The following is a 10,580-nucleotide window of genomic DNA, read 5'->3' as shown; positions in this document are numbered from 1 at the left end:
TATATTTTAGTGTTTTTATTAAAATAAATTTCAAAAATGTACACAGTATACAGTAGCTTTTGACACCCTTTTACAACAAAGGTGTAAAACATCATTAGGATTCAAAAAGAGAAGTCATTTGTGAGTGAATTATTAAAAGCATCACATCCTTCTGGAATTTGTATACAGTATGTATGTAGTACAGCGTGTATAATCACAGTAAAAAATATGTCAAGTGAGCAAGTCAAAAGTAATGAGGAGAATGAGATATCTCTGTAAGGTTACATTATGATCTAAAAATTCTTATGTCACCACTTTTATATTTTCCTTGAAAGCAACTCAGGTATTCCTCTTTCAAGCACACAATACCTCAGGCAAAAATTTCCCCTACACAAGTGGTGCAGATCTTCATTTCCCTTTCATCCAGTATAAAAACATTACAGTTTTATGATGTGGAGTGCCTTATGAAGTCTTTTATGTAGCTCTCACCAGGAGGGATTTTTGGTCTGGGGATTTGATCCCTCCACAGTCATTGAAAATGTTCAAAAGAGCCGCCTCGATAGAGAAGAGGTGATCGTCCTCTACGTCAGGGCAGTAAACCCTCATGAACTCCGCCAGGCGGACCAGGTATTCAATATTGTTGCCCATGTTGCCTCTACAGATGGCAATCTGGGTGGCGATTTCCTTGTCCGATGCTGGGCCGAGGTAAGTGGGGTTGTCCGAGGTAGCAATGTAGACAAGGGCGGGGACGCTATCCTGACCCTTCTCTTGAGGGATGAACTCTACCACTTCTGTCATGTAACCCCCCAACACCACCTCTCTCATGTTCAGGTACTGAAGGGACTGATCAAGCTGGGAGTCAGCCACTTCATAGGCTACTCCCCATGTGCAAGCCTGGAGGCAAAACATGTGGAGATGCAGTAGTTAGCATAGTTTGACCCAATGTCAGTATTAATTATGGTAAGAGAAGCCTTTTGAATACTCTGCCAACACCCAAGACAAGTTTGACCTTAATTAGTAAACTCTGACAGATGAAAAAAAACAACACAGTGACATGTATCAAACTGATATGAATGATATAAGAAAAAAAGTATCTTTATCCAGCATTTGCCATGATATCATTAGATATAATAGTCTGGATAAATAAAGGTCTTCATTGTCAAAAAAGCAGGTTGTAAAATTGGACATTTGAAAACTGGCAGATTCTTTGGAATAGTTGTCAATAACATTTCCCTTCATTTTTGTCATTTTTATCAGAGTTTTAGGATACTAATGGTAGGACAGGCAATATAAAAATGGCATCGACAACACTGCACGCTGCATGCTTGTAGTATCAAAATAGACTGGGTACTTCCAAAAACAAGGACACGGTAGGACAAGTCTTACCTCCTGATCCTTCACCAGTGTGACCACTCTGCCTGGCTGTGGAGAGATTAAGGACGCACACAGTGAGGACAGGACAGCTCAGCATATCACACGACAGGAAAGTTTTCAGCTTAATCAATTACACAAGTAAATGATGATGATGATATTTTATCAGTTTGAAAAACAATATCATAAATTAATGTTTCAAATCTCACTTTTTCCTTGTCCCCTCGATAGAAATCATCTCCCTGCCAGAAGCGTCTTTTGTATCCTCTAATGTAGCCGATTTTGCTCTTCTTGTATGCAAAATCAGGTTTCCACACTAAGGAGCCATATCCAAATATCCACATGCTCTTCTCTTTTAAGATGTCCCGAGGTTTCATTGTAGTCTTTTGGCTGTGTTTAAAACAAGAACTGAGACAAAGACGTTTATGTCGCTACTGTCAACAAGTAGTTGCTCTCCGAAGTTTCCTCTCTTTTTTCTGTTGCTTCACACATTCCACCACATCACACTGTGACTCTTGTAAAGAGCTGAAATGATCTCCTAAATCTCAGTACAGTCTTTCAACAAGCGTATAGCGTCTGTCAATATGTCTTCAAAAATACTGCATGGATGTGTGGATGCTGTCTCTTATGTACTGTATGTACAAGCACCATAGACAAGCACGTGTATTTGTTGTTCAGAGAACGTCAGAACGAGACGTTCCCGACCAATGAAATCAAAGAGGGGGCGGGTTTTGGGAAAACATAAACCAATCAGGATCCTTTTAGGAATAGAGGCGAACACGGGCGCATTCAGACCGGACGAAATGCAGCAAAACGTTTATATTTAAATGGAGACGGTGGTGCGCTGGACACCCTGTTGTGTTACGCAAGCGCACTGGCATTTTAATACGTGTGTGTGTGTGTGTGTGTGTGTGTGTGTGTGTGTGTGTGTGTTCTTCAGAAATGATTGACTGCTGCAGTGACAAGAAATGAGGAAGAATGGATGTTTTGACAACTAAAATTTGACCTCTACACTCAGCAGTCATCTAATTTTTCCTTCTACTGTAAGACATTTTTTGATTTTTACATCATGGTCAGGGGCTTGTATTGTTACTACTCCTTTGGCGTGTGTCTTTATTTGTTTATGCATCTTTGCGTGTCAAACAGCCACTCATTGTCCAGAAGGTAATCACACACCTATAAATAGAACTATTTAGCTCCTAGGACTGTTGTATCTGTGCTCTCTTAAGCTCATTAAGTGTCCGTGTTCAGCTCAGGTGTGTGGCGCCCTGTTGTGACCCACGCAGGCCGATCACTTGAATGAATGACTGGGATGATGTGCCCTCTGCCTGTCAACTCAACAGGCATGCTGTTTTATGAGCTGAGATATGAAAGAGGAAGAGACTCCTTTCTTTAAACTTCACACAAAGCTTACTGCCCTCAAGTGGCAGTAAAGGACATTGCTGTGTAACTGTCAAACGCTAATTTGATGCTTTGATATTAGGAGTTCATGTGAGTAAAGAGAAAGATGACAGTGTAATGTGCTGGTTTGTTATGGTCTCAACAGTGGCTGGGCTCCGGGGCCTGTCCACTGTGCTCACACTCCATATTTTCTCATTGACACAGGCGTGAGCATATGTCGAGTGAAGTTCCTCATTTCTCACCCGTCCCCTTCTCCTTCCAGCTTTTAGCAAGAGCAATAAGATAACTTATCATCATAGATCATATCTGCCCTCTGCCTCATTTACTCAGCGTTATCATATGTAAACATACAGTAGCGGCTCAGAGAAGCAGTTAAGTAGAAAGAACACAAGGATTCTTTATTTTCACATACAGATTTTTTTAAATATATATCTTTTTGTTTGAGTAATTCCTTACATTGCCAATTACAGTACTGTCCACTGAATGATGATTGCTAGCACATTGATTTCACATCACACCAACATAGATGTCATGGACATAGACATGGAATCATTAGAAAAGCTACTAGGCCAAATATCAGGGTATCTATAGACAATGAAGCCACTTCCACACCAGCTGACACAAATAAAGACTCTAGATGATCCCAACATTTAAATTATGATCTCTATTTGACCACTTGTACACTCAACCATTGAAGACCAACAAACAAACAGTGTACCAGATATGTATTCATTGTTTCTTTTTGTAACAAAAAAAAAAATTAATAAAACACCAACAACACTTTAAAAATAAATTCACCTTTTTGGGGCATCAACTTAAAAACAGTTCATACTTCTAATCTCAACATATAAATATACAGTATATACAAAATAATCTTATAAAACATAGAAAGATCAGTGCTTCATCTTCTTAAATTACTAATGAAATACTAATCTTACAAAATAACATTATTGGTTCAGTAATTTCCATTGAAGGCGTCCTTGGTACGATAGTCACTTCATGTATTTCTTTGTCTTTATTTAAGGGTGATCTTGCATAAGGTAAAACAAGGCCTTATCATGAGTTTCCCTGCATGGCGCAATAGCATATTGCATCTCTTGAACTTTTTGTTACCTCCCTTTTGCTGTGCAAAGGAATCAAGAGAAGATAAGGCGGGGCACAATGTTTTTCTTAAACACATATACAGTATAAGGCTTTTGATCTAGGCTGCATACATTCTCATAAAAAAAAGATTTGATTTACAAAACTGATAACCCTAAATATCCTTCAAAAATGAACCGTTTTCAGTAGTTTTTGTCCTTTTTTTGATTTGAGCACAATGCTGATTTTTGTTTGCATAGCGCATTGCAAGCCACAAATAAAATGGCAAAGGCTGGCTCCTTCCACAGGCTTGTTGGCAGTAAGTTGATTTGTTGATTGCTGATTACTGCAATAAGGTGGCGAGGAGTACATCAAGACAGTCCTCTTCTTCTAATCAACACGCAGGCAGAAACATCTTGGCCTGTTGCCCTTGGATGAACTTGGATGAAGCAGACAAGGGTTTGAATGGAAAAACATCTAAGGCGCATCTGCAAGTCAGATTTGCTCATTATTTCCCCGCAGTCTTTTTCAGTCTTTACATTCTAAACGAAAGATTAGTAGCTTTAGTTCTATTGCATTCGAAGAGCACACTGGCTCCATCCAGTTATCAAGTTTTCAAGAGCAGCAACTTGCATTTAAATAAATCCCAGTCTCTCCACACTTGTAAACAGTCCACAAGAAATCCAATGTTGACAATGAATAATATCTTCCATTTATTATACCTGAGAGAGAAGAAGAAATAAAAAAGTTAGTGACTATATCAGCAATAAACAGTAACAGGGACAGTAAGATAGATTAATTATGAAAAAACTTACCTCAGTTGCGATGATGCATTCATTTTTCTCCTCTGCTATTACAAAGACAGACTGGTACATTGAATCTCTGGAAGAACATATTGTTGATATTCTACACTCCGGTCTTTCACTGTGAAATGAAGATACATCATGTCAGATATTGAGCCCAAAAATGAAAACATCTTACATTGACCTCTACGAGTCGATGTAACAACCAAAATGTTCAAATCTGTGGTAAAAAATGACTGGACATGACGCAGCATGTGAACTTACCTGTACATTCTACTCAAATGCTTTTTGTCTTCTATTGTCTTTTCACAGTTTTCATCTTTGTCCAAAAGGGACAGTTCATCCTTGTACCCAGTGGAGGTTTTATAGTCCAGGTGGTAGTGGTTGATGTGTTTGTGATTAGACTTTTCCCTGGGACAGTCCACCTCCAAATCGATCTTTTTATTGGTGTTCTTGAGCTCTAGAGTAGATATAAGGTTCTCTTTCTGAAAGTCAACCTTGGAGAGGTTGTTCATGGTCTCTGAGTCCTGCTCCTTGTTTCTTTGCTTCTTGACATGATGTATTACCACTACTACCATGCATAAAAGAACCAGAACGGCCACCAAGCCTACTCCCATGCTGATGGCTGCCAAGCTCAGCTTCTCACTGGACTCCCGGCCTGTGTTGGGGCTGGGGGTATTGGATAAAGGCACATCGATGGGCTGGCACTGGGGGCCACTGTACTGGGCGGGGCAGATGCAGGAAGGCTGGCCATTCGCTCCAGTGGTGCAGGTCCCTCCGTTCAGGCAGGGCCGAGAGGCACAGCGGTCTGTCGGCTTGTCGCAGTGGCGGCCTTCGTACCCTGGAGGGCAAGTGCAGGTGTAGTCGTTGATGCGGTCTATGCAGGTGGAGCCGTTGGCGCAGGGGTTTCTGGCACACTCATTGATGTTGATCTCGCAGCGCAGTCCTGTGAAGCCTGAGCGACAGCTGCACAGTCGGAGGTTACCGTGGATCACGCAGTGTCCACCTAAGCAACACAAAACAGTATGTTAGAAACCTCCCTCAAGTTCAGGTCATTTCTAATGCAGATATACAGAATTATTTTACATGTAGAGAGAATGAAATATTACCATTGGCGCATTGCAGCGAGGTACATGCATCCACTTTCTTCTCACAGTTGAGTCCGGTGTAGCCTGCTGGACACTCACACGTGTAACTATGTCCATTATCCCCCTCTTTGCACTTGCCATCATGGAAGCATGGTGTATCTCTGCAGGTCAGCATCCTGTGTTCACAGTGTGTCCCTTCAAACCCCTGTGGGCATGCACACCTATAGCCGTTCTCAGACTCCTGCAGGCAAAAAGTTATGAAGTTTATCAAAAAGCTCCCTGTCAGATGTTTTTTATCGTATCCTGTTCATGACTGCCCTAACGAACCCCATTATCCTGAGTTTGAATTCTATTTACAGTACACAGTCTGTGAACTGGGTCATCTACTGACTTGACAATCGATAGCATCCTCCTGGACTAACAGATAGACTGAGGCAAAAACAAAAACAGGAAAGCCTGTGTTGTGGGAAAGGAGAGAGAGAGACTTCCGGACTCACCAGGCAGTGGCCTCCGTTGCGACAGGGCTGGCTGTCACACTCCCTGACCTCCGAGTCACAGTTAACCCCGGTGAAGCCTGGCAGGCAGGTGCAGGTGTAGCTGCCCTGACCCGTGTTCATACACGTGGCCCCGTTGGCACAGGGTTTGTGATGGGTGCAGTAGTTCAGATCTGAAGACAAAAGGGTGGAAACATTATTTACAGTACTAACATTTCATTCAGTGTCATTATTTTGTTGTTTTTTTTTCCCTTCGCAGCTTCAAGTAAGAATTTAAGATACCTTGGTCACAAAAGATGCCTCCCCAGCCTTCTTTGCAGGTGCACTGCCACGGCTCTTTACAGGTACCATGTTTACAGGATGGATGGAGTTTACACACATCACAAAAGAGTCCCTGCCAACCTTCTCTGCATCTGTTCACACATAAAACAGTACACCATGACTACTGACGCACACGGAAATCAACAGTCGGGTTCATACTCAGATTTTCAGGACGAAGAGACCCCCAAAGGAAATAGAGAAATGCAAGGAAAAACATCACAAAATCAAATACAATGTTATGTTGTTGTTGTGTAATAGGCTAAGGGAAAAGAGCAGCAATTGATTTTAGTGGTTATTATTTTGTTCTTGTCCTGTAGTTAATGTTTTTTTTTTTGTTTTTGTTTTTTTGCAATGAGTAGATCTGCTGAGCCTTAATTGAGAGTGATAGCTGTACATTTCACCAGATTGGCTAATTATGAAAATACAATAAACACACAAAATAAATGAATACTCACTTGCATTCTCCAGGTAATGTGCAGTTTCCATTATTTTCATTGCACCCTTCAAGACAGATTGCTGTAAGAAACAACACAAGGATATTTAGAACTCAGGGTTTCTAATGTGCCAGTTAAAACAAGCAGGTAATATAGTTTGCATCACCTTTAAATGTTTTTCTCCCTCACAATAAAACCTGTTACCTGACGTTTCAATGGAAAAAAAAAGATAATAAAAACATAATTTGCCGGGCCCGCTCTGTGCTGTATGTGACATTGATTTCTCACTGTTTATAGTGTTAAACGGCTGGTTAGTGCGGAGCAGATGCTTGTTCTCAAAAAAAGCAGGACAGCTGCCCTATTGTTATCGGTGGGCAGCGCGAGCCCCGTTTGCAGCTGCTGCCCTGCACCGCCTCAACAATAGAGCCCGCAATTTAGTGGCGCGTGGCGGGCGATAATGCCGCGATTAACCCCGGCGCATGCTGCTGGGCCGACCACCGCCCTGGATTAAACCGCACGCGCCCGGAGAGAAAGCACACCTAGTATAGGCCCTCTGTCTTCAAATTTCACCTTAATTGCTCCACTTTCTAATTGTGTTTGGCTGCCTCGCATCCGAAAAATACACACCTGTGATCATGTCACAAGTAATTTAGAAATGAAAGCTCTAATCTCATTCTGAAATGTACACTATGTGGCACTGCAGTCTATTTAACCATCAACACTGCTTCCAATTCCTCCTTTATACAAATGACTTCAAGCCACATCCTGTATTTCATGTTCTGTATAGCAGGTTATGGCCTATAGTCTACTCCCTTTTGGAGCAATGAATATAGATCTGACTTGTGACCTTTTATCACATACAAGGAAAAGTGTCCATATGGTGTCTTTACTCTTGCTTACGTTCTTGGCAGTATTCTCCCTTCCATCCTGGTAGACAGGCTATTTGCCCGTCAGGCTTGCAGGTGTAGTGGCCGAAACGGTCGTCTCTCGGAGCGCATATTTTGGAACAAGTGTCCCCGTAGTAATTTTCATTGCAGATGAACCGGTATGAGTACCTTAGCTCCATCTGCGTCCCTCTCTGCACATCCTGGGACCACTCATGCCCTATTCCCAACTTTCTTTGGATGGCAAAAGAATTAATCAAGAATTCAGGGTTGGTGGTATCTGTGAAGAAAAGAAGAAGAAGACTGGTTTATATGATGCTGATACATTTCTAAATTACCAAGTTGCAATTCTATGATGTAATTGATAAATCTTACAAATGTTAATTTAGTGATTTGTGTGACAGTACCCTTCATATGTGACTATTATTCCTGTGCTACGAAGGACAAAAAGGTGTAAATCCAGGAAAAGGCTGTCATGGGATTTTTGGCAGGGTTTCATATTCTCACTTAAGGCTGTAGACTTTCCCATGCATGCCAGAAATAAAACAAGGGAAGTTGCAATTGTGTTGGAGGAGATGTGATTGTAAAGGATTGTTGTGTGCCTCATAAGGCATCCTAACGAAGACGGATCCATGACGCTGAAAACGCCAGATGTATTTGTTGGCACGTAATACTTGTAAGTGGGGGTTATTGATGAAATGTGTGATAGGCAATAAGTCATTTTAGGCTACACATGGCATGTCTCCCTCTAGTGGTGGACAGACATGTGTGCATCTTCTCACCTCCAGGTAGGTCCGCTGCAGGAGAATACCGGGCTTCAATAACTAATGAGAAATCACCCTGTGGGGACAAATTAGGAAAGAAATGTCACCAAAAATATATAATGGCACACTTAATGTATCTCCATATCGCTGGTTTTATTTCTCTAAAACTATAATGTAATGTATAGAAAAGGGTTTAAGGGATTATTTAACAATGAATGGAAACATTTCATAATAATTTATTAGAAATTATTGCAAGCAAAAAATGTATTTTGTCATCGGTTGCACTCTGAGCACTCTTTATTTTTACGCACAGTATGGACTATGCAGGGATGCAGTGGATGATCAACTTAAACTCTAATGATTGACTTGCATGCATTAGTGGTTTATATGACAGTAAAATAAAACATGCACAATTTATAATACAGCTTGTGGCTTAGTTTTGCTCAAATTTAATTCATTTTTAGGTCATAAGATGATACGGTGGGACATTTTTCACGTAAAAATACATGTTGGAAAGGTAATTTTTGTCAGAGTGGAAGTGAGATTTTTTCCGCCACCATGTGCAGTTCACTTGGAAATAACCAACAACAAATAATCTGCAAAAGATCTACATGTTTTGCTTTCAGTAGGATAAAAGTGCGTAAGCCTGCTTGTTCGCGCGGCAGGACAGGTGTCTCTTACCGGCCAGGTGAAGTTGAGCGGCAGCCGCAGCCTGGCGTCCGGCTGGATGCTGAAGGAGTCGGTGCCCAAAACAGGAGTGACGGCTTTGCCAAATATACAATCTCCAGGAGACACCACCTTCTGGAAGTTCTTCAAACAAACCCTGAAATAAGTCCTGCAGCCAGTCATGCTGCAGCTAAGTCCATTTGCCAGCAAACCTTTAGTATTCTGAAAGTGATGGAGATCTATCTCGAACACACCTGATCCCAGAACCTAAAAGGAACCAAATAGTGAGCATGGAAAAGAATGCAACATTTTTTTTCTGAATAATTCTTTCCTAATTTACAAAAGATGAAAAAAAATACCTGAGTAAATAATGTTATAACTATTGCGAAGATAGAGGTGAACCAAACGGCCATCCTTTAGAGTTTGATGTGCGTATCCTTAGAAATTTAATTTGTCCTCCCACCAAACGCTCCTATTCCAAGTGGTGATGGCGAAAGTGGAGTGAGGAGAAATAAAGTGATCAGAATAAATATAATCCTTCTTCCAAAACCTGTAGGACAAGATCCAGCTCCGCAAACCGTATCCAGACGAAGAAGTTGGAAAAGACCGAGTTATCCAGTGCTAGAGGTTAGACAAATATCAGTAACGTCAATATCCACAAGTGAGTCATTCTGCGGTCTTTATGTTGCCCATCCATCGTGCCGGTCAGATGTTTGAGTTTGTTGTGCTGATGCGAGACTTGTGTTGCCAACAGGGATGCGAGCATGTGGCGGAGCATCAGCGCATAGTGACTCCCAGTGAAGGATGTTTGACGTCCCTCCCAGTTTATATACCGCAGTGTAGTGTCATTACGGACACTGTCAGTCAACAAACACCGCCCACTCTCCTCTCCACCTTCTTTTTTTGCTTGCATTAGTTATCAACATTCATTATTATTTTGTAAGGGACTGAACTTTGCCTCACCTGATTTAGAATAATAAAAATGTTCCTTGTTTGCGCCTCCCATGCACATTTATCATCCCTCAAACAAATAAACAACAAAAAAAGCAACGACAAAAATCAAAACAAACATCTGCAAAAACAGAAAACAGATTATAAGAATTTATTGTAATATTTTAGATATAAACTGCAGGTCAGTTAATCCACTGTTATAGCAGAGACCCTCAAAAGTAATGGGATTATCAGTCATTTTTCTTCAGGGGTCACTGATTGTTTGTGCGTCTTTACGCGCCTTGTGCCATTTACGCTTCTGACCTCACAACCTTCTCTCTCGTTTCTTGTGTTTATTTTAGATA

General features: G+C 41.2%; 2 protein-coding genes across 2 annotated transcripts; both read right to left on the bottom strand.

The window, feature by feature from the left end:
* LOC137199954 (glutathione-specific gamma-glutamylcyclotransferase 1-like) lies at nt 1–1,864 on the bottom strand. Its single transcript, XM_067614600.1, has 3 exons — nt 1,560–1,864; nt 1,366–1,401; nt 1–873 (listed from the first exon to the last, which is right to left on the bottom strand). Exons 1-3 carry the CDS (start codon nt 1,725–1,727, stop codon nt 454–456), a joined length of 624 nt encoding a protein of 207 aa, XP_067470701.1. The 5' UTR covers nt 1,728–1,864; the 3' UTR covers nt 1–453.
* A 1,264-nt stretch (nt 1,865–3,128) lies between these two features.
* LOC137199633 (delta-like protein 4) lies at nt 3,129–10,080 on the bottom strand. Its single transcript, XM_067614061.1, has 11 exons — nt 9,645–10,080; nt 9,301–9,552; nt 8,638–8,695; nt 7,872–8,135; nt 6,993–7,053; nt 6,499–6,629; nt 6,220–6,389; nt 5,744–5,963; nt 4,899–5,640; nt 4,647–4,755; nt 3,129–4,553 (listed from the first exon to the last, which is right to left on the bottom strand). The coding sequence occupies exons 1-11, from the start codon at nt 9,696–9,698 to the stop codon at nt 4,548–4,550; spliced, it is 2,067 nt and encodes a 688-aa protein (XP_067470162.1). The 5' UTR covers nt 9,699–10,080; the 3' UTR covers nt 3,129–4,547.
* Nucleotides 10,081–10,580: the final 500 nt, after the last annotated feature.

The sequence above is a fragment of the Thunnus thynnus genome, chromosome 16, assembly GCF_963924715.1.
Source record: "Thunnus thynnus chromosome 16, fThuThy2.1, whole genome shotgun sequence".
Taxonomy (NCBI): domain Eukaryota; kingdom Metazoa; phylum Chordata; class Actinopteri; order Scombriformes; family Scombridae; genus Thunnus; species Thunnus thynnus.
Note: the sequence above shows the minus strand (reverse complement) of the source record. Positions and strands in the feature narration are given on the sequence as shown.

Excerpts from the sequence above, each read along its gene's own strand:
- LOC137199633 (XM_067614061.1), bottom strand. The coding sequence starts at position 9,698 with ATGGCCGTTTGGTTCACCTCTATCTTCGCAATAGTTATAACATTATTT. Across the intron at positions 7,054-7,871 it reads GGGAGAATACTGCCAAGAAC|CAATCTGTCTTGAAGGGTGC; the intron begins GTAAGCAAGAGT and ends TGTTTCTTACAG. Across the intron at positions 5,641-5,743 it reads CTCGCTGCAATGCGCCAATG|GTGGACACTGCGTGATCCAC; the intron begins GTAATATTTCAT and ends TGTGTTGCTTAG.
- LOC137199954 (XM_067614600.1), bottom strand. The coding sequence starts at position 1,727 with ATGAAACCTCGGGACATCTTAAAAGAGAAGAGCATGTGGATATTTGGA. Across the intron at positions 1,402-1,559 it reads ATCGAGGGGACAAGGAAAAA|CCAGGCAGAGTGGTCACACT; the intron begins GTGAGATTTGAA and ends ATCTCTCCACAG. Across the intron at positions 874-1,365 it reads CACTGGTGAAGGATCAGGAG|GCTTGCACATGGGGAGTAGC; the intron begins GTAAGACTTGTC and ends TTTTGCCTCCAG.